Source organism: Rhinatrema bivittatum, chromosome 14, assembly GCF_901001135.1.
Source record: "Rhinatrema bivittatum chromosome 14, aRhiBiv1.1, whole genome shotgun sequence".
NCBI classification, from domain to species: domain Eukaryota; kingdom Metazoa; phylum Chordata; class Amphibia; order Gymnophiona; family Rhinatrematidae; genus Rhinatrema; species Rhinatrema bivittatum.
The window spans coordinates 52,232,244-52,256,379 of NC_042628.1; the positions used below are offsets into that span (position 1 = coordinate 52,232,244).

Sequence of the window (24,136 nt, forward strand, 5' to 3'; positions counted from 1 at the left end):
TCTCCTTTTATTTCCTGCTGCCGCCTATCTGGGGTCCAGTTGTGGGCCGTGGTCTCCTTTCCCTTTCTTTGGCTGGCACCGGCCTGGGCTACGGAAAGAACCCGCAGTCTGTCACGTCACGGCCGTCCCTGTGCTTTCATTGGCATGAGCGCCCGTCAATTTGGACGCTCAAGCCAATGAAAGCACAGGGACGGGCGGGCATGACGGCGCTCAAGCCCAGGAAAGTACGCTTCGCTTCAGTTTCAAGGCCGTAACTCAGCAGTGTTGGGGGGGGGGGGGGATGAGGGGGTAGCTGTCAGCCAGAAGTCGAGCTGGAGTACCTGCTAGAACATCATCAAGAGCCAGGAGAACCGGGACCGGGGGGGGGACCGGGGGGGGCGGGGGACACCGCTGCAAGCCGCTTTCGCCGCCGGCTGCCCCCCAGAGGACGGCAGAGAAGGCTGAAAAACAACAAAAAGTAAGTTGGCACATGTCGAGCCGCTTCGGGAGGAGGGGATTTTAGGTTTTTAGGTTTTCATGGGTTAAAGTTGGGATCCACTTCCTGGTGCCTGTCATTTCAAATGTCATTTGAAATGACAGGTACCAGCGCACCCAGGATACTGTATAGGCGCTGTATTAAGCGCCTATACAGTAAAATCGGTTGCGCGGGCCTAACGCTTCCCGTAACGCTTCGCAGACGCGGCTTGCATTTGCATGCCATTTCAATAGAGTATCGAGCGGTATGTGATCAGAACAGTGCGTGGGCAAACGAGGTTGCGCCCGGCACTGCCGCACTCTTTCTAACGCGTCCTTACTGTATCGACCCGAAAGTTTCTAGAAACTTTTGACTGGCACTGTGAGGCCACTGAGCATGCCCAGCATGCCATGATATTCTCTGCCACAGGGGTCTCACTCTAGTCTTGTATTGTAGCAATAAGCTTTAGCAAAAATAAAATAATAAAAGGTATGAGACCCAACTCCGCGGGGTGGCGGGTGGGTTTCGTGAGGACTACATCCTGCTGTCCTGGGATAACACCTATTACAAGGTAAGCAATTTTGCTTTATCCCAGGACAAGCAGGTTTAAGTAGAAAAAGACAGTGCACGCTTACAGTCCAAGGTATGTAAAGCCCGTTTTCCTTGGTGAGAATGAGGTCTTGAGAAGAATGTGGGTAAAACTATGGATTGTTTCAAGTGGAATTCCGTAACTACCTTGGGAAGGAATTTTGGATGTGTTCGGAGAACCACTCTGTCATGTAGGAATTTTGTGTAGGGTGAGTACGTGACAAGCGCTTGTAACTCACTAACCCTTCTAGCTGATGTAATAGCTATGAGGAATATAGTTTTCCATGTGGGAAATTTTAGATCACAGGAATCTATGGGTTCGAAAGGAGAACGCATGAGTCTTGTTAAGACCAAATTTAGGTCCCATTCTGTGACTGGTGGCCGAATTGGTGGTTTAAGTTGAGTTAAACCTCTCATAAACCTGCTGACAAGAGGTTGTGTGGATATAGGTGCATCTCCTAACTTGTTATGGTAAGCTGAGATTGCACTTAAATGGACTCTTACAGATGAAGTCTGGAGACCAGAGTCTGAAAGATGGTATAAGTAGTCTAGTAGAGAAGTTGTAGGGCAGGAGAAAGGATCTATACTCTTTTGCCTGCACCACAAAGTAAACCTTTTCCATTTCGAAGAATAGTTCTTTCGTGTTGAAGGTTTACGTGAAGCTATAAGCACTTGAGATACATTGGTTGAAAGATTGAGTGGTTGTAAGATCAAGCTTTCAACATCCATGCTGTCAGGAATAGGGATTGAAGGTTGGGATGGCACAACCGACCCTGATCCTGAGTTATGAGAGTGGGAGCTACTCCCAGGCGAATGGGAGCCCTGATCGAGAGGTCTAGAAGTGTGGGAAACCATACTTGTCGAGGCCAATAAGGGGCTATGAGTATCATGGACCCCTTGTCCTGTTGTAGCTTCACTAGAGTTTTGGCTATGAGCTGTATCGGAGGATATGCATATAGAAGGCCTGAGTTCCAAGGGCGAGCAAAGGCATCCTTGGCTGGCTGGTTCTTCTGTTTGTGTAGAGAACAGAATTTGTCCACTTTGTGATTCAGATGTGACACAAAGAGGTCTATTGTTGGTTGTCCCCAACATTGAAACATCCTGGTCACTACTGAGGGATCCAGGGACCACTCGTGTGGTTGGAACTGACGACTGAGTTGATCTGCCACTACATTGTGAATTCCTGCCAGATAAGTGGCCCTGAGGAACACTGAGTGGTTCAGGGCCCAGCCCCAAATCTGTGCAGCTTCTTGACAAAGGAGATACGAGCCTGTACCTCCTTGTTTGTTGATGTACCACATGGCAACTGTGTTGTCCGTTTGTATGAGAACAGTTTTGTGTGAAAGGTAGTCCTTGCATGCATACAGTGCATAACGTATAGCTCGAAGCTCTAGGAAATTGATTTGAAATATTACTTCGAGTTTTGTCCAAATACCTTGGGTTTGGAAATTGTTTATGTGAGCTCCCCAACCCAAGGTGGATGCATCTGTAGTTAACGTTATCTGTGGGACTGGTTGTTGGAAAGGTAGGCCCTTGCGCAAATTGTCCCTGTTCACCCACCAAAGAAGGGAGGAACGTAGCTGGTGGGTTACTTGAATTGGAGAATGCAGTGGTTGGATGGCTTGGATCCACTGTGATCTTAAGAGTCCATTTGGTTAACTCTCATGGCGAGCCTTGCCATAGGAGTGACGTGAACTGTGGAGGCCATGTGGCCTAGTAAGGTTAGAAACTGATGAGCTGTTGCTTGTTTCTTTAAGTAAATTGATTTTGCCAATAAGGAAAGCGTTTCTGCTCGATCTTCGGGTAGAAAGGCCTTTGAGAGCATGGTGTTCAATTCTGCTCCTATGAATTGAAGCAGGTGTGACGGTGTGAGATGGGACTTTTGATAATTGATGAGAAAGCCATTGGAATGAAGGAGAGCAATTGTTCTGTTGAGGGAAGCTATTGCTCCTTGTTGAGATTGACTTCTGATGAGCCAGTCGTCTGGATATGGAAAGACATGGACACTTTCCTTGTGCAAGTATGCTGCTATTATTGCCAGACATTTGGTGAACACTCTGGGAGCAGAGGCAAGTCTGAATGGCAGTACTCTGTATTGGAAATGTTGATGACTGACCATGAAGCGCAGATACTTGCGATGAGGAGGGAAGATGGGAATGTGAGCGTAAGCATCTTGTAGATCCAGAGAACAAAGCCAATCTCATATTTGAAGAAGTGGAAGCATAGTGCCTAGAGAGACCATCCTGAATTTTTCTCTCTTTAGAAACTTGTTGAGATTTCTGAGGTCTAGTATGTGACGAAGGCCTCCGGTTTTCTTTGGAATGAGGAAATAACGGGAATAGAATCCTCTGCCCCTCTGAGACCGGGGCACTGGTTCCACAGCCCTGGCTTTCAGAAGGGTGGATAATTCTACTTGTAGTTGAATCATGTGATTTTCGTTGAGATGAGAATGAGTCGGAGGAAAATCTGTGGGAATTGAGAGGAAACTGAGTTGATATCCTCGAGATATTATGGACAGAACCCATTGGTCTGATGTTATTGGTACCCAACCTCCCACTGGAAGTTCTGGCCGAGGATTTGAGAAAAGGCTGAGTTCTCTGGATGGGATTTCAAAAACCAGCAGCAGGTCCTGTTTGTGGAGTAGGTTGGGGCCTAGCTGCTCTCTGTTGCCGTGGTTGTGGTCTTTGCTGGGTTCTAGAAGGCCTGGGTCTAGATGCAGGAGGGTAATATCTCCTTTGCCGGTAGAAAGGCCATCTGGTGTCCTTCCGTGGAGGCCTACGGCATATAAGAGAGGATCCTGTGGGAGGGAAGATAGCTGTCTCAGTGTTTCTGTGTGCTCTTTTAATTGAGACACAGCATCCTGCACCTTGGATCCGAATAGGTTGTCTCCCAGGCAGGGGAAATCCACTAACTTCTCCTGGACCTCTGGTCTAAGCTCTGAGGCCTTGAGCCATGCCCATCTTCTGGCACCGATGCCTGATGCAGCCACCCTTGAAGCCATCTCAAAGCCATCAAAGGCAGCTTGGACTTCATGTTTTCCGGCTTCTAGACCTTTGTTGATGATGGCCTGTGCAGCCTCCTGGTATTGAGTGGGAAGAGATGGAACAAATTCTTCAATTTGTTTCCATAAGTTTCTTTGGTATTGAGTCATGTAGAGGTGATAGGACGAGATCCTAGAATTCAACATTGCGCCTTGAAACACCTTACAACCCAGGGAATCCAGAAACCTATGGTCTTTACCTGGGGGGTTCGATAAATGAACTCTTGTTCTTTTTTACCTTTTCTGCACTGATTCCACGACCACTGATTGGTGAGGAAGTTGTGACTTTTGGTATCCAGGAGTGGATTGTACTAAATAAGTACTATCCATTCTTTTATTAACTGCAGGAACAGAGCAGGGATGTTCCCAGAGACTATGTTGTAGCTGTAAGAGAACATCATGAATTGGAATTGCCACCACTTGTTTTGGAGGGTCAACGAACTGTAGTACCTCCAAGGTCTGTTGTCTAGTATCCTGCTCTGTTTCCAATTTAAAGGGGATGGAGTCCGCCATCTCCTGCACAAATGTGGTGAAAGTAAGATCTTCTGGAGGAGATTGTTTTCTGGGATATGGTGGTGATGGGTCAGACATAAAGCCTTCTGATGAAGTGTCTGAAGCAATGTCATTCCATGTATCATATTCTGGAGTTTTCTGCGGTGGTGCTGAGGCTTTATGTGGGGGAGGAAGGCCAGAAGGTCCTGGTAAAGGGGCTTCAGGAGAAGAGTCCTCTTCCATTGGATTAGATGGCAAAGAATCCAATAATTCCTGGTATCTTTTCTGCAGGATGTTATGCAGTGCTGCCTCTGTGGATCCTGGAGCCTCAGGAAGGGTTGGCACCGTTGTTGGAAACATTGGTATCGAAGAAATTGGTGTCTTCGATGGTTTTTTCGTGGTCATCGATGCTTTTCCATTTTTTCCTTGTGTTGGTGCAAGGGTGAAGATGGGCATCGGTATCGGAATTGATAAAGCCATCGTCATCAACCTAGTCTCTGAAAAGAGAGGAGGCATCGACATTGGAATAGACGGCGCAGTCAGTGGCATCGATGTCACTGGCATCGGGGTTTTTTCCGGCATCGGGGGTAATCCCAGCATCAGCGATGTCGCCGGTATTGATACTGGCCATCGTCATCGGTAAGGCTACCGGCATCAGTGACGTCACCCGTGTAGGAGACGTCACCGGCATCGGCGGTATCGCCGACATCGGCATGGTCGCCGGAAGCTGTTCTTTTAGGGCTTGCATTACTGCTTCTTTAATGACTGTAGTCAAGTCCTGTGGTACGGGTGGAACGGTTGGCGCCGGTGGAGGAGGAGACAACATCTCCTGCGATGGCTGTGTAGGCTGTACAGAGGGAGGCCTAGATGACGGCGGTGTATCTTTATGTTTTGGCCGTTTCCCGCTCGGTTCCTCCGGGGAGGGAACTAACGGAGATGTCGGGGCATGACGATGCCGATGCTTGTGTTTAGGCCTTACCTCGGTTACTGATTTTACAGATGACGTCGACGGTGTTGGCGATGCCTGATCCCCGGATCCTTCCAGTCGACGTTTTTTCAGCAGGATTTTCTTTGTAATCCCCGCTGGGGAAGATTTTGTTGATGGCGAAGGTGAAGGAATGAGTTGCAGGTGAAAAAGTTGTTCAATTTTTTCTTGCCGAAGTTTCCTGCCCTTCGGGGTCATTTCCTGACATTGTTGACAGGACGAAATATCATGTTTTCGCCTAGACAGATGACACTCAAGGTGTGGGTCTGTGACTGACATGGTCCGATTACAGGTCAGGCATTTTTTAAAACCCAAAGCTATGGTAGTGTCAATGAAAAATGAAAAATATTTTGAGAGAAAAAAATCAGTGTTTTTCAGTGAGAAATGCTATGAATATCTTACCGTCCAGTGAGATAAAGTGAGAGTGAGATCCCGTATGGGAGATTATTTTTTTTTAAAGAAATGACTTTTCAGTCAGAATTGAGTGTAGAAACTCAGAGGGCTCCTATCTCCGCGATGCTTACAGCAGTGCGGAAAAACAAAGACTAGAGTGAGACCCCTGTGGCAGAGAATATCATGGCATGCTGGGCATGCTCAGTGGCCTCACAGTGCCAGTCAAAAGTTTCTAGAAACTTTGACAGAAGTTTTCCCGCAATAGGGCTCCGTCAGTGACGTCACCCATATGTGAGGACTAGCATCCTGCTTGTCCTGGGATAATCAAAGTTTCAAAAGGGGGACAGGGCAGAGGTTCTGTATAGTTTTGTGTTAGTAAATGCCAGGCTTCGCTCTCATATAGAATTTGATGAAATATGCTTTAGAATAATTTTGACAGCAATTTTAGTATGGGCTTGAAAATGACCACTGATTTCTTTATTGCACAGAAGGTCCTTACAGCTTTATTTCACTATCTTTATAGACAACCTTGGTAAGATATATTTACCAAGAAGTCAAATGATAAGAAAAATGTCATACTGGGTCAGACCAAAGGCCCATTAAGCCCAGCACCCTGTCTCAAACAATGGCCAATCCATGTCACAAGTACCCAGCAGGATCCCAAAAAATAGGACCAATAGTTCTTGCTCACAACCAGGGATAAGAAGTAGCTTTACCAAGCCTACATGGCCAATAATGGTTTATGGACTTTTCCTCCAGGAATCTGTCTAAACCCTTTTTAAACCAAGCTATGTTAACTGCTTTCGCCACATCCTTAAGCAACAAATTCCACAGTTTAATTGTGCACAGAGTAAAAAATACTGTCTCCATTTGTTTTAAATGTGCTACTTGTTAGTCTCATGGAGTATCCCCTAGTCTTAGTATGATTTAAAAGGGCAAATAACCCTTCCCTGTTTATATGTTCATTCCCACTTAAGATTTTAGATATCTATTATAGCTCCTTTGTTGTTTCTTCTCCAGGCTGAAGTGCCCTAACCTCTTTAGCCTTTCCTTACTGGGAAGCAGTTCTGTCACCTTTATCATTTTGGTCACCTTCTCAGTACTTTTTCTAGTTCCACCATATCTTTTTTGAGATGCAGCGACCAGAACTGCACAGAATATTGAGGTGTGATCACAGAGGATAAAGAGGTTATTTGGGAAAAATGTGAATTTGAGTTGAGAGATTTTTGTCTTTCTGGAAAATTATTTTTCCTTGTACTACTTACCATATACAACAGGTGCCACCTCAGTAACAGCAATGCAAACTCACTCCACTACCAAGGATTTTGTGCAGCAACACAAAACCATGTAATACTACTTCTGCACCATTAACAGCACTAACTTCCAGAATTCAAACAGCAATGCTACCTATGAAAAGACAATGCGGGAATTGTAACAGGTGCATGAATACCAATATACTTTCTCCTGGGAAAACAAAATAAGCTGGACTATTATTAAGAATATGAAGTGCCATGCTGGGTCAGACCGAGGTCCATCGAGCCAGGCATTCTGTCCTTAGACAGTGGTCAGCACAGGCCACAAGCATCTGTCAGATCCACAACAGTTGATCTATTTCTTATATCTCACTCCCAGGGGCAAGTACTGGCTTTTCCAAGTTTACCTGCTAATAACTGATTATGAACATCTCCTTCAGGAACTTATCCAATCCTCTTTTGAACCAGATGCTTTGACCACATCCTCCAACAACAAATTCCATAGCTTGATTGTGCATAGAGTGAAAAATACTTCCTATGATTTGTTTTAAATCTGCCGGTTTCTAGTTTCATGGAGAGTCCACTAGCCCTAGTGTTATTTAAAAGGGTAAGTAACCATTCCCTGGTTACCCATTCTAACCCACTCATGATTTTATAAAATTTCAATCATATTCCGCCCCCCCTCCCCCCCCCCCCCCCGTCTCTTTTCCAAGCTATTCTGTTTAGCCTTTCTCCAAAAGGGAGCTTTTCCACCCCCTTTATCATTTTTGTCACCCTTCTCTGTACCTTTTTCATCTCCTCTAAGTCTTTTTTTGAAATGGGAAACCAGAACTGCACACAATACTGATCTCTACACAGAACTTACATGCTAGCAGTCATACATCCAGAAAACAGACAGACCCTCAAATACAGATAAGTGACAAATTAGAAACAGAAATAAAAATTAAAGTGAAAACCCCAAGAAGCCAGACTCTGCATGCAGAGCAATAATGTAGAAACAGAAATACATTTCCTCCTGTTTTATGCAAAATACAAAGACATAACAGATGCACATTCCTAAAGTTGACGAAGAAAAATCTAAGACTTCCCACAGAATGAGCAGGAAAAAAACTCCATATAAGCGTTGGAGAAACAGCAGCAGCGGCGTGTATCCTGCCACATGAGACAATACTGGACAACACTAAAACCCAGGAATTATTTTTCTTGTGCACCTTGCAATTGTTTCCTTTTATCACTTAATGTATTGCTTGAGCAATTCGTACAAACTGTAACACCAATACAGTTTCTTGAATCTTGGTAGGCAAAACACAAGGATATAACTACACAGAGAAACAGGCGGAGAAACAATATAAACAGAGAGACAGCGCAGACAGTGAGCAGATGCTGTCTCAGAAGAAGGATCATGCCTGGGATACCTAATTAATCAGTTTTATTCCTGAACATTCGGGTCCCCCACGGCACCCTTCTACTATTCCTTACCTGTAACAGCTGGGAATGGGGCTGTGCTGCAGGCTACAGGGGCTTGAGTCTGGAGGCTCGTGACCCCTGTAGAGGTAGGCGTGACTACTTTAGGTAGAATTGTGGTGGGGGTGGTCCCACTATACACCATATTTTGCCCATTGCCAAGTGGCTGCTGCGTGGTGACAGCAAGTGTGCTGGCTCCCGGGGCGCCTCCAGGTGGATAAATAGCAGTGATGACCTGGCCACTGCAGGTGGGGGCAAGCTGGGGGCTGGAAATTGGGGATACTCCAACCTGTCCCGGTGCCAACAGAGGAGTCTGACCTAAAAGAAAAAAACATGAGAAGGTAAAGCACAGATCACCTGTACAAACACCAAAGCACTCCAGAGGCACCATATCCTTAGATCCTACTTCTGCCCATAGACTGACAGTATGTGGCCTCCTTCCTCCCTGCCATCTGTCTGATCCTATGATCAATCTTGTACAGCTCATATCTGACCCCAGAGACCCATGCATCCCATCTGGTCTGATCACACAAGGTCCCATTATCCTGGCCTGCCTGACACAGCATACCACCTGTCTAGGTCTCTTTACCCAAATTTTAAACATCCCTCTACCTCTGTCCAGACAAGCACTTCCCACACTCACCTGCAAGAAGTGGCTGCACAATGGTCTGCCCATTGGCAGTGAAGCCCAGAGCCATGGATGTAGGACCAAGTGCAGACTGCACATAGGTGGCAGTGGTGCCAGGAGCAGCAGTTGGTGTGTGGGAAGTGCTGGATGCCATGGGGAGGGCATGACCAGCAGAGGATGGTACATATGTAATCCTGAGGAAGAAAGACAGAAATGGAGGGAGAAGGATCCTGGTTAATGGTTTATACTGAACTAAGAGCAAGAGAAGAGCTATACGGTATGAATACATCCCAACAGGAAGAGCCTTGCTGAATTTAATATTTACCTAGTTGAAGGCAGAATGACTTTCTGTGGCTGTGTAGTGGTAGTCATCATTGCTGCTGTTGCCATCGTTACTGGCACTGTGTTCTGGAAAGCAGGGCTGGCAGGAGGCACCAGGGCACTCTGGGAAGTAGTCTGCGAGTGGACCACTGGCATTGGTGTGATCTGAATGATCTGTACAGAAACACCAAAATTAGAAGTTGGGAGCAGATCTATTGTACTGGTTTACCTGTAACTGATGTTCTCAGATGGTAAAAGTGCAAGGATCCCCACATATGGGTCTTGTGACTGTCACTTGTCAGCTCAAGAGGATTCTTCAAGAACAAGGTCTACAAGCCAGTCTGGTTTTTAGGATTTTGGCAACAAGATAGATTTGAGCGCATTACCTCCATTTTCTGCAAATACATTTCTGGTAAATTCATTGCAAAAATCCTAAACACCAAACTAGTTTGTGGCCCTCCAAGACTGAATTTGAGAACCCCTGTTGAAAAACAGAAAGCTTCTAAGCTTTGGCAGAGATTTCCAACATACCAGATAAGGTGTTCTTGAGTTTATTTTTTTTTTTAACAAAGCTGAGACTTGAGAAATGTTTAAAAACCACCCCCAGCAGAGTCTCAGGTAGACTGGGTGACATGATGCTGCTATCGTCAGAAAATACCAGTTACAGGTAAATAACATTTCTCTCTGATGACAAACAGTTGCAATAAGCCACTCAGGTTGGATTCCATAGCTGGGAGTTGACTTCAAATAAAACTATGGGCACTGCCAACACTACAAAGTGGTAAGAGCAGCAAGCTGAGAACTAAAGTTCAAATTCCATCTCTCCCAACACTCCTTGTGACCTTGGACAAGTTACTTCACCCTCTATTGCCTCAGGTAGAAACTTAGGGCCTCATTTACTAAACATTTTCCCCATAGACGCAAAATGGGAAAAAAGCCTTAGTAAATCAGGCCCTTAGTTTGTAAGTCTTCTGGGGACAGTGAAATAACTACTGAATTTAGGTTTGGAAAGGCAAGTACTTAAATCTAAATCCACCATGTTTTTGATAAAGAAAAGGTGAAACTACTATTTAGCTGATAATTTCCTTTCCTTTAGAACAGTCAGGCAGTCTACAGAAATGGGTTATGCACACCTACCAGCAGACAGAGACAAAATCAACAGGCTCGCTGATATTTCTTACATACCTCTGTGCTGATGCTAGCCTGCCAGTATTTTCTGCAAAAGCTAAACTATGGACCACTTAAAAACCAGAAACAAACTCAATCTGAAATTATATATATAATATTTTTTTTATTTGTGAACTTTCAAAAGACCAAGGAAGCAAAGAAAGAAGGAAGACATGAAATTACAAGAAACATGGCAAGAGATGAAATCCATGCTTATCCAAAAAAGGATGCAACTGCCTTCCCTGTCTATCTCTGCCTTCCCTGTCTATCTCTGACATAAAAAAGGTTACCAGTACAGATCAAGGCAAGAAAACTAAGTTTTGGGAGGGATCATGGACTGGCCTAACTGTTCTAGAGGAAATTAAATTATCAGGTAAGTAATTATTTCACCCTCCTCTTCTTCCGTCAGACCAGTCCATACAAATGGGATGCACCAAAGCTACTCCCTCAGTGGGTGGGAAGGTGTTCAAGCTCCTTGCAATACAGCAGAGGCAAAGGAGGTTTCCTTCCTGACGCTGACATCCAGACAGTAGCATCTGTAAAAGAAATGCAATGACAATCAGGTCGCTACTTTACAAATTTCTAGTGGACACATCAGCTGGAACTCCACCCACGAAGTAGCCTGCAACCTGTAGAACGAGCCCAAACCTGCTTCGATATGGACACTCCAGTTTCAACATACACCACTGTGGTCACCTCTTTAATCTATAGCCACCATAGCCCTAGATGCCGCCTCACTTCTGTACAGCACAAAGATGATGAGATCTTCGAAACTTATTAGTAACCCTGAGATACCTCAAAAAGATGCTACCATACATCCAAAGGACACAGCAGCGTATACTCCTCCACATCCTTCTGTTCATCCAAAGCCAGCAAGGACAGACAGATTCATGTGAAAACTCAAAACCATCTTTGGAAGAAAGGCGGGTACCATGAGAAACTGGACTCTATCCCAAGTAATTGTTAGAAAAGGCTCTCTACAATAAAGGGCCTGCAACTCTGGTATCCTGCACACTGAACAAATTGCAACAAGGAACACAGTCTTCAATGTGAGCAAACACTGAAAAACACTCTGAGGTGGAGTAAATTGAGAGCCTGCCAAAGGACAGAACAAAAGTCAGATCCCAAACGAGGAACTGAAATCCAGAGTGGTGGCCAAATGAGAAACATCAGATTTAAAGGACAGGAGCCAACCCTGAATCCGTCCTCTACAGTAAGAGAATGCCACCTTCTGCACCTTCAAAGTATTACGGGCTAAACCCTTAGAAAGGCCCTCCTGCAGGAAATCCAAGACCTGCAAGACAGAGGCACAGCCGGACACGTGCTGATGCCCAGAACACCAATTCTCAGAAACTTGCCATACACGCATATAGACCAAAGATATGGAAAATGTCCTGGCCTTCGAAAGTGTAGACACCATAGCTGGCAAATAACATTTCTTCACCAAATGCCACCTTTCAAGGGCTAGACCGTAAGACAGTCTACCTGGATCCTCGTGAAACACTGGACCCTGGCAGAGTAAATTGCCGAGAGACGGGAAGTAAAGAGAACTGTAAACATTACATTCTAGTGATGCTAGACCTCTCAGCAGCTTTTGATACTGTAAATCACAACATACTTTTAAATAGACTAGAAGAAATAGAATTAGGCAACAAAATAATCAGCTGGTTTAGATCATATCTAAGCAACAGATATTTTCAAGTTCAAATCAAAGATTCTATGTCAGAAAAAATAGACCTTCAAACAGGAGTACCACAGGGATCCGCCCTGTCTGCTACACTTTTCAACATATACCTGCTGCCATTATGCCACCTGCTAGCCGGCCTGGGAATCACTCACTACATATACGCAGACGATATTCAATTTATATTACTCATTGACGATACAATTGAGAAAACATTAAACATAGCGAACATGTATCTAGACATTATCAAACAACTATTAAATCAAATGGAGCTAGTAATTAATATAGAGAAGACAGAATTCCTTCATTTAGAAAGAAAAAAAAAATGGAGATCTCACACAACCCAATCACACTCAATAACAACAAACAAATAATACTTGCAGAGAAAGTACGGAATCTAGGAGTAATAATCGACACAGAACTAAGCTTAAAACAACATATATCCACAAAAGTAAAGGAAGGATACGCCAAACTCATGGTCCTCAGAAAACTTAAACCACTTCTAACAACCGCCAACTTTCGGTCAGTACTACAAGCGCTAATATTTGCAAGCACTGATTATTGCAATACCCTTCTACTAGGTTTACCATACACCTCCATAAGACCACTACAAATATTTATTTATTTATTTTTAGATTTTTATATACCGGTGTTCCTGTATTAAAATACAGATCACATCGGTTTACATTGAAACATAAAAATTATGCCAAGAGGCGGTACATATAACAAGGTTATAGAACTTGGAAAACAGATTCGAATAATAACACTGATAAAGTTGTAAAGTCTCTGAGAAATCAAATCATAAAATAAGGCGTAATTGTCTAAGATAAATGTGATCTGCAAAAGGGATTGCGATGGTGAGAAAATCTTGATAGCTGGAGGTAGAAAATAATCAAAGTTCTGGAAAAGCTTGGCTAAACAGCCAGGTTTTAATTTTCTTTTTGAAGGACGCGAAGCAGATCTCAAGGCGGATGTCTGGCGGGAGCATGTTCCATTGGACAGGTCCTGCTAAAGAAATGGTACGTTTCTGATGTAAGGATATTGTTGAAGGAACATAGAGTGTGCCTTTATAAGCTCCTCTGATAGGTCTAGTTGAAGAGTGAAAACGTAGTTGGGTGCTTAAGTGGAGTGGGGATATGTTGTAAATAGATTTATGAATTGCTGTGTATACTTTATAGAGAATCCTTTGCTTAATAGGCAGCCAGTGAAGGAGTTTTAGTATGGGGGTTATGTGGTCTCTTTTATTCGTATTGGTAAGGATTCTAGCTGCAGAGTTTTGAATCATCTGGAGGGGTTTGATGGATGAGGTTGGTAGGCCAAAAAGGAGCGAGTTGCAATAGTCAATTTTTGTTAGTATAATGGCTTGTAGAACCATCCGAAAATCATTGAAGTGGAGAAGTGGTTTCAATTTTCTCAGGACAAGAAGTTTATAGAAACAGTCTTTAGTGGTGGTGCTTATAAATTTTTTGAAGTTAAGCTGATTATCTATCATGACGCCTAAATCACGTACATATGGTGAGTGATTAATTGTAGGAGTGGTAGAATTGAGTGGGACAGCTGGGTATATTCGATTGTTATTAACGTCATGATAGATAATTAAGATCTCTGTTTTGTTGTTGTTGAGAATGAGGCTGAGACTGGATAGAAGATGATTGATTAGTTGCAAGCAATTATTCCAGTGAATCAAGGTTTTGTGTAGAGATTCTGAGATTGGGATGAGTATTTGGATGTCATCCGCGTAAATGTAGTGTGTTAGGTTTAGATTTTTAAGAAGTCGACAGAGAGGGAGAAGGTAAATGTTGAAAAGGGTTGGAGAGAGGGAGGAACCTTGAGGGACTTCTTGATTTGCTGGGACCGGGTGTGATTCTTTGTTGTTTATCTTTACCTTGAATTGTCTATTAACCAGGAAGGACTTGAACCAGCTGAGTACTGTTCCCTTAATACCTATGTCTATCAGACCTTGTAATAAAGATGAATGGTTGACAGTGTCAAAGGCCGCAGAAAGATCTAAAAGAATAAGGAGGTGAGGTTGTTTTTTATCCATATTAGTTAGAATATTGTCGGTGAGAGAGATAAGTAGGGATTCAGTGCTTAACGATTTACGAAAACCGTACTGGGAAGGTGCAAGAATGTAGTTTTCTTCAAGGTACTCTGATAGTTGTCTATTGACTATCTTTTCCATAATTTTGGCGATCATTGGCAAATTGGCTATTGGGCGGAAGTTAGCTGGATCTGTGGCCGGAAGATTCGGTTTTTTAAGAAGAGGTTTAAGAATTGCTAGTTTAAGTTGGTCAGGAACTAGACCTTGGGAAAGAGAGCAATTAATGATATCAGCAATTGGCTTTGAAATGGTATTCCTTATAGCGATGAGGAGGTTGTTTGGAATTGTGTCTAAGGGATGAGAGGATGGTTTCATTTTCTTGAGAATATTTTCAATCTCAAGAGCTGATGTGGTTTCGAAAGTTTCTAGAGTCGTATTTAGTTTAGGTGGAGTATTGGGTGGAGATGGAGGAGAAGAACTAGATGAAGAGAAAGAGACAGTCAATTTATCAATTTTTTCCTTGAAGTAATCAGCTAGTTCGGAGGCTTTGTTGAGAGCTTGATCATCTGGGATGGTAGGAGGGGATGGTTTAGTGAGGGCAGAAACGTAGGAGAAGAGTGCTTTCGAATCAAAGATGAAATGATGTATTTTTTTAGAGAAAAAATCTCTCTTTGTTTTAAGAATGTTGATCCTGTAGGCATTGAGAGTGGTTTTTTATATAGCTAATGTAGTGGGGGATGGGTTTTTTCTCCATGTGTGTTCTTTATTTCTTAGTTCTTGTTTAAGCAGCTTCAGTTCAGTGGTGAACCAGGGTTTCCTGTTGTCAGGCGAAGGTTGTACTACTTTGGTGATTGAAGGACAGGTTAGATCAGCGATTTTATTGGTGATGTTGCACCATGAAGATATGGCTGTAGAAGCGTTGGAGAGATCAAGTTGAGAGATGGTTGCTGAGAAGGTCTGTGGAACAGGGTTTCCTGAATTGAATAGTGGTTTTTGGGAATGAAGTGGGAGGATGTCCTGAGAGTTTGAGTGTCGTGTTAATAATTTGATGGTCCGTCCAAGGGACAGGGAAACAAGAGGGTGAATCCGGGGGCAAGATACACTGATTAATGAAAATAAGGTCCAACGTGTGGCCTGCTTTGTGGGTTGGGCTTTTTATTATTTGTGTGAAACCCATATAGCTGAGTGATGAGAGTAGGGTAACACAGTTTGTTGTTTGTGGTGAAGCGTCGACATGTATGTTGAAGTCTCCCAATAAAATGGCAGGTTTATCTGGGTTGAAATATTTGGCAGTAAGTTCAATGACCGGGGAGGGGTCAGAGTCTATAGTTCCAGGAGGAGCATAGAATAGACCAATTTGTAGATGCTCAGATTTAAAAACTGCAAACTCTATGTTCGATGTGATATTTGAATATTGTAAAGTTAAACCTAGCTCTTTCTTAGATGCTAGGAGAAGACCTCCTCCCATATGCTAGGAAAAGACCTCCTCCCATAATATTGCAGAACACGGCTGCAAGAGTATTAACTGGAAAAAGGAAAAGAGACCACATTACGGAAACACTGGCTGAGTTGCACTGGCTTCCCATTGAACAAAGAATACAGTACAAAACACTATGCACCATACACAAATTAATACACAACGAAAACGCAGACTGGCTTAACACAGCCCTTCGCATACACATCCCCAACAGAAATCTAAGATCAGCCAACAAACAACTATTCCATCAGTCAAAACAGCAAGACTAACCCAGGTAAGAGAAAGGGCGTTATCCTTAGCGGGACCCATAAAATGGAACTCCATGCCATTGGAATTAAGACTACAAAGAGAAAACAAAACATTTAGAAAAAAATCTAAAAACTTGGCTATTTAAACAAGCCTTTCAAAAAGAGGAGGGAGAATAGAATCCAGGGAAATGCAAGGTTCAAACCAGGGAAGTGCAAGGTACAAAACACCCACACAAACAGTAATCACTAAGGGTGTATGGTTTTTTTTTTTAATAGAATTCATCAGTAAAGGATAAGTTACATTTATAGAATGAGTCCTAGACTCAAAACTGCTATAGAATTGACCTGGACATGATAGCGTTCATACTCATTTAACAACTAACATTGATTAAAAACTATGTTACCGAACCTTATGGCACCTGTGTAAACTGATAGATTTTAATAGCATTACTTTTTGTGCCTTACTGTAAACCATTGTGACGGTACCCACCTTAACGACGGTATAGAAAAAGATTTAAATAAATAAATAAAATAAAACTGTCACACAACAAGCACAACAGGTCCACATACCATGGTCGACGAGGCCAATCTGGAGCTACCAGGAGAACAATGCCCAGATGCCATGCAATCTTCTGAACCACTCTGCCTATCATGGGCCAAGGGGTAAACGCAAGGTTTCCACTCTTGGCCACTCCTGCACTATGGCATCGATTCTGGAGGACTCTGGATCTCTCCTGAAACTGAAGAATCAAACTTTCACATTCTCACCTGTCACTATTAAATCCATAAATGGCCGACCCGATATGGCAATGATGAGGTTGAAGGCCTTGTTGCAGAGATACCAGACCCCCCAGGATCTAGTGCTTGACGATTGAGATAATCTGTTTATACATTGTCTGCTCCCGCTATGTGAGATGCTGACAAGGCCTGAAGATTATGTTCTGCCCAAAGAAGAATAACATCCATCTCCAAGGAGACCTGTGGATTTCAGGTTCCCCCTTGATGGTTGATGTACAGTCTTGCCATGGCGTTGTCAGAAACCACTCTCTGATGAAGGATTGTTTCCTGTCTTTTCTTTTTTTTTGTATTGTAGTATGCTAAAATAAAGAGTTAAAAAAAAAAAAAAAGCAGCCACTCACCACTCTTCCGAGTAACTGTGGTGCAAATTCGAGGAGTGCCAGTTGAACTGCGTGGACCTCCAGACAGTTGATGACCAGCTTGCCTCTAAGGAGGTCCACCAACCCTGTGCTGTGAGTTCCTGACAGTGGGCTCCCTTCCAGACAGACTCACGTCCATAGTCACCCATCTAAACTAGGGGTATTAATTCCACTCCCCTGATTTAATGCTCATGGACCAGCCACCATTGAAGGCTCTGTGCTGCCAACACCAGAACAAGCAACTTCAGCAAGCAGTCATGACACTAGGAAAGCCATATGTAAAGGGCACATGTGTGCTCTTGCCCATGGAACAAAGTCCCAGGTTGCTGCCATGGAATCTAGGGTCTGAAGGTAAAGCCATACAGATAAAGCTCGAGCCATCTGCCATCTCTCCTGATCTGTCCTTCCAACTTCAGAATCCGCTGTTCTGGAAGATATATCCGGTGCATTTATCGAAGTGAGTGTGCAAATACACCAGATTCTGAGACTGTTCCAGATTGCTCTTGGTCAGACTGATGACCCAACCCAGCTCCTGCAATAACTGGATCATCCTCGAGGACACTTAACTCTCTCGAAAGACTGTGTGGATCAACCAATCATCCAAGTACAGGTGGACTAGGATCTCTTCCTTTTGTAAGGCCACCATCACCACTACCATTGCCTTGGAGAAGGTCCGTAGAGCTGTAGACAAACCGAAGGGCAGCACCTGAAACTGACAATGGCAACCCAACACCACAAACCAAACATATCGCCTGTGCTCTTCTTGTATAGGAATGTGAAGATACGCTTCCATCAGAATCAAAGAGACGAGGAACTCTACTTTCTGCACCGCCATGATCTCGGACCACAAGGTTTCCATTCTGAAGTAGTTAACCTTCAAAAAATAATTTACCTGCTTCAGGTCCAGGATAGGGTGAAAGAAACCTTCCTTTTTTTGGCAACCTTATCTGCAGGATTAACTCATTCAGGTGACTTTTGGCTGCAGTCGGTTCTACAGGTAATGCAAATATTACAAACCCTAGTCTGGGTAGTGTCTTCCTTTCATAGTGCTCTGGCCACTACCACCATCACTTTGGTGAACATCCGAGAAGCCATTGCTAATTCAAACAGAAGCACACAAAACTGAAAATGCTCTCCCAGCACCATGAAAAGAAGGACTTTCTGATGCTCCTCCCTGATGGAAATATATAGATATGCTTCTGTGAGATTCAGAGAAGCTGGGAAATCCACGGGTGGCAGGTGAGTTTTGTGAGAACTGGCATCCTGCTGTCCCCTAACACCACCTGCTACAAGTAAGCAGCTCTGCTTTCTCCAAGGACAAGCAGGATGGCAGTCCTCACACATGGCTGAATCCCTAGCCCAGGATGCCCTCCCCCAACATAAAACAGGACCAACAAAACACCAAACAAGTGTCAAAGACACAAGTTTTTTTGGTAAAAAGGGGGGAGGGGGACAGCCTGAAAAGAAAGACTGGTAAAGATGGAAGTGAGACACCACTTTAGGTAGAAACTTAAGGTAAGACCACACGATTGTGGAAAAAAACTTTGTATAAGTTGAATAAGTCACTAAGGCCTGGAGTTTGCTACCCTGTGAGCTGAAGTGACCCCCACCAGGTGAGATACTTTAGGTCATAAAAAGTGGCTCAAAGAGAGCTTTCATCAGCTGGGCTAAAACCACGTTGAGGTCCCAGGACTCTGCAGGAGGCCGTAGAGGAGGCTTCAGCTGAAGCAGACCTCATGTAAAACGTACAACTATAGGCTGTACAGATATGGACTTACTTTCTACACCATGGTGGAAGGGCCAATCGCACTCAGGTGAACCCTAACAGAGTTGGTCTTCACACCAATCTCTGAAAGGTGTAGAAGATAGTCAAGCAGCTTTTATGTGGAGCAGGAGAAGGGATTTAGGGCCTTTTGCTCACACCACACTGAAAACCTCCTCCACTTCAGTGCATAGGTCTTTCTAGTGGAAGGCTTTCTGAACACCACTAGATCTAAGATACCCCTTCCAAGAAATTAAGTGGTTGTAGGATTATCCTCTCAACATCCAGGCAGTAAGCGACAGGGCCTGGAGGTTGGGATGCTACAACTGGCCTCGATCCTTGGTGATGAGATCTGGGGAAGACCCCAGACTGATTGGTTTCCTGATGGACATCTCCTGGAGGATTGGAAACCAAACCTATCTTGGCCAATGAGAGGCTATAAGGATCATAGTCCCTTTGTCCTTGTGAAGCTTCAACAAAATCTTCGCCACCAGTGGAGTTGAAGGACATGCATACAGGAGGTCCTCTGTGCCGATGGACCAACTTTCTCCAACCCAAGAGTCGTTCCATATTATCGAGCCGGATCTTACATCCTTTTGGGGTAATCTCGGTGCACTTGCTGCAACTCCAGATGTTGTGCAATGCCCACAGGCAGAGGATACATCGATCATGGGGCTCCATGATCAACATGGTCCTCGAGTACCAAGGGCATGGCTTAAACCCAGTTGTGGATATGCCAACCCGAAACAAAAGGGATGCAAAATTACATTAGACGACGGTGGCCTATGATGGCCTATGGGCACCAAAGGCACCACCACTACCTGGGGGTAATGACAGCAAGAGAAAACTTACCTTAAACACCAAAAAACCTGGCTAAAGTCACTAAGGAAAGAACCGGGAGAAACCCACGTCAAAATATTTTTAACAGTACACAAAAAACCGCAATAAAAAGAAAACTTAAAATGAAGTTTAAGAGAGAAAGACTCAATTGCTGTGACACACTAGGTGGAAAGCAGAGGTGCTTACCTGTAACAGGTGCTCTTCAAGGACAGCAGGATGTCAGTCCTCACACATGAGTGACAATCAGATGAAGCCCGGCCTGGAACTTTGATCTCAAAGATTCTAGAGCATTCAAACATGCTATACTGAGCATATATAGCTGTAGTTATCACCCTGCCCCTAGGCAGAGTCCCTAAGTCCATGATATAGCTAATACATGGAGAAACCAATTCCCAGGGGAGGCGGGTCAGTTTTGGGAGGTCTGACATCCTGCTGTCCTTGGAGAACACCTGTTATATATAGGTAAGCAACTCTCCTTTTTCCAAGGACAAGCAGGATAGCAGTCCTCACACAAAAGTGATTCCCAAGCTGTAGGCTGCCCGTGCAGATCAAAGTGGGGAACCCCACAGTGCTGAAAGCACCACCTTTCTCGAATTTACCTGTGAGGCAGCTGACCCAAGAATGGGTCTAGGCAGGAAAAGAGTTGAGTTCTACAAAAGAAAACCATAGAACAGACAGAAATACCCCAATGTATAGCAGAGGTGCCTAAGGCAGGGGCATAATGCAAAGTCCAGCGAGAAGCATACTTTGCGCCTCACGGGACTATTACAGTCAGGGTTTTGGATCAGCAAACCCTGACAAACAAAGGAGGTTTAGATTCTCCTGGATACAGGAAAAGGCCTAGAGAATCCACCAAGAGAAGAACTCTTGTACAAAGACCACAGTTTCCTTCGGTGTCACAAGACAACCAAAAATCCAACTGGGGCCAGAAAGCTCTCCAGAAAGAAACTGCAGGCCACTAGCATCTGAAGGACAGAATGCATTTGCAAAAGCACACCCAATGATCAGCTAACAGGCACAATGGGCAGAAAAACCCAAGCAACACTTGGAAGAAGCAGCAGCAACAGTGGCCAGGTCTGTAGCAGACCTTACTTGCCAAAGTACAAAACAAATCTGACCATCCAGAACAGCTGTCAAGAGTGTCAGGGAATAAAAGGCAATTCCTGAAACAAGATCGCTAGCCCAAACCCCCCCCCCCAAGTAGGGAGTTAAGCTATGCCTGAAACTCACCCACGCTCCACCCTGTCAAGGGTAAGTCTATCCACCCTGTCTACAGGATAGCTCAGGTGAGCAGGGAGGTACTTCTGGACACTGCAAAGGGGCTCACTGGCCCCGATAGCCTCCATGGCGCTTGATGGCCCAGAGGGCTTGATGGCATCAAGGATGACCACGGCGCTCGATAGCCACTACGCCACCACATCAAGATCCATAGCGCTTTATAACACTCAGGTAGATGCCATTCCTCAGTGCATCAACAGCCCATGGCACTCGATGGTGTCTACGTTGCTCAACAGCACCAACCTACAGTTACGTATGGAAGTGCTCCCACCCCCAGCCAGAGCAATCAAAAGCATGCACAGGGACTTCCAGTTATGCCTTAGCAGAAGAAGCTGTGTGTAGCTGAGCTCCTGTCATTTCTGAATATTGTTTCAGCTTAACTCCCTTTTTTGGCCACGATTTTTCTACGTCTGCTCCTAAAGATTCAAATCAGTGTTCCATCCCAGTTCTGTGGGCCAAATATAGCACTAAGCTGAGAGAAAGGACCAAACAAAAAAAATATTGGTCGACGCCAATAACAGGGCCCCAGCCTCTACTTCAGAGGACAAGCAGGAAATGTCGCTCCTGGAGGATGGAGAGGAAGATGACCACACTTCTAAGCTGCTGGAGTCATTCACAACGAAAATTACAGCCCAATTAGACACCAGATTGGGTATTATTGTGGGAAAAAAAATCTCTCAACTTGTGGAACCCATTAAAGATAACTCGGCTTCGAAAAGGTGGAGGGGCAAGTATCTGAATTAAGACTCACTAACTTCGATAATAGCTAAAGCGGATAGACTGGATCACTCATATGGGGCTGCCTTTGTTAAACGACCTTGAAAATCAGTTGCAAAGAAATAATATCTGAATCGTGGGATTGCCGGAATGGAGCAAGGGCACTAACCCAGTTCTCTTCGTGGCGACCTGGCTTCCTGAGCTTGTGGGCCTGGATTCATGCAAAAATGATGCCATTAAAATAGACCAGGCCCATCGATCATTAGTTCCGGTCTCAGCACCTGGAAGTCGACCAAGGGTTCTGATCGTGCGCAGTCACAACTTTGGCGATAAGCAGTTAGTCTTGGAAGCTACAGGGGAAAAGGCTCCCTGTCCTATAAAGGGGCGAAAATTATGATTTTTCAAAATTACGCCGTTGAGGTGAAGAAGCACGGCAAGCACACGGGGCAATTAAGCATGAGTTGCAAAGTATGGGAATTCATTACGCAATGCTATACCCCACAAAGTTGAGGGTGGTGCTGGAGAATAAGGCACGTAAATGTAATTCTGTGTAATCTGCACGGAGCGGCAGTTAGTACTCTTAAGAGAAACATGGGGGTAACCTGCACGGAGTGGCAGTTACTACCTTGGGAAACTTGCTGGGCAGACTAGATGGACCATTTTGGTCTTTTTCTGCCGTCATTACTATGTGCCAGAAGTGGAGCAGTTGCTGGCGAACTATAAAAAGAGCTCTGCTGGTTCTTAATTCATTAGCCCTATACTCAATGCATCCCTTTGTGTTTTTGTGGCCTGCACAACTTGACAGGAATGGTGGGTGAAGCGGAAGCTTCTATTAACTCTTCGCATTTGATTCCTATACCCTCCAAGATAGTCTTGCCCATTGCTTTTGGTGGCTTTCCCATAATTAACAGTGTTTTTTTCTTGGGTTTTTTTTTTTCCTCTCTTTTTACTTCTCTTCTGAGCAAAAAAGAGACTTGAAATGTTATCGCAATGGGGACTTCTGTGTGGGTTCTGCATTTTTGGAGCTGTGAAGAATGAAAATTTCTAATTTTACCTGCTGTTTTCCTTGAGCTCGGCATTGTAATGCTCCAGGATCTGGGATTTTTTTTCCTTGCACTATGGGAAGCAGTGCAGTAACTATTTTTGTTTATTGGAGACACTGGAGCAGTTTGACTGGTCAGGACTGCTGACATTACTTTTCGTTTGCAATTTGGGCTCCATATATTGAGAGATCCTTACTAAGACTGTTGATTTTTCGCTTGCAGGTCAGCTATAAGTTACTGCAAAGAGAACTACTTTGGTCCTTCAGCTACTGGACTTTAGTTTTTGTGCTTTAGAAAGAAAGCCTTTAGCGCCTCCTGGCTATCTATATAAATTGTTATTTACAGAGTGGCTCCATTCTTAATATTGCTCAGGTTTGGTTTGTTACTGCTTTTTTGAGACTCTCGATTGTGTATTAGACTATGTCCTTATTTACTTTTTTCTTTTTGATTTAAGTTTGCTTTCTATCCAGACACTGGATCCTTTCATTCATTGGGCTGCTGTTGATTTCTGCTGTCCCTCATTGGGAAGCTACCACTACTGGGAGAATATATTGTTTTTATAGAATACATGCATTTTGGAGGGGTAATAATATAACGGGGCTGAACTGGTATGGGACGATATTGGTGGATATGGTGGGTATAGATTGTTTTTGATGGGCTGGCCTCCGGGTCTTTAGTTCCCACCCGGGAGGTACCTGATCTTGGGGTCAGGGATTTAGTGAATGGAGAGAGAGGATAGAACATAAGAAAATGCCATACTGAGTCAGACCAAGGGTCCATCAAGCCCAGCATCCTGTTTCCAACAGTGGCCAATCCAGGCCATAAGAACCTGGCAATTACCCAAAAACTAAGTCTATTCCATGTTACCATTGCTAATGGCAGTGGCTATTCTTTAAGTGAACTTAATAGCAGGTAATGGACTTCTCCTCCAAGAACTTATCCAATCCTTTTTTAAACACAGCTATACTAACTGCACTAACCACATCCTCTGGCAACAAATTCCAGAGTTTAATTGTGCATTGAGTGAAAAAGAACTTTCTCCGATTAGTTTTAAATGTGCCCCATGCTAACTTCATGGAGTGCCCCCTAGTCTTTCTACTATCC

General features: G+C 44.1%; 1 protein-coding gene across 5 annotated transcripts in view; it reads right to left on the reverse strand.

Moving 5' to 3' along the window:
• CIC (capicua transcriptional repressor) overlaps positions 1 to 24,136 on the reverse strand; it is a 275,907-nt gene that overhangs the window by 88,515 nt on the left and 163,256 nt on the right. For 4 of the 5 annotated variants that reach the window (XM_029576644.1, XM_029576645.1, XM_029576643.1 and 1 more), the window contains exons 13-15: positions 9,623 to 9,792; positions 9,313 to 9,491; positions 8,685 to 8,987 (exon numbers count right to left, since the gene is read on the reverse strand). In XM_029576644.1, coding sequence (XP_029432504.1) covers positions 8,685 to 8,987; positions 9,313 to 9,491; positions 9,623 to 9,792 — 652 coding nt within the window. The remainder of the gene's footprint in view (positions 1 to 8,684; positions 8,988 to 9,312; positions 9,492 to 9,622; positions 9,793 to 24,136) is intronic. The other variant, XM_029576646.1, reaches the window with a different exon arrangement.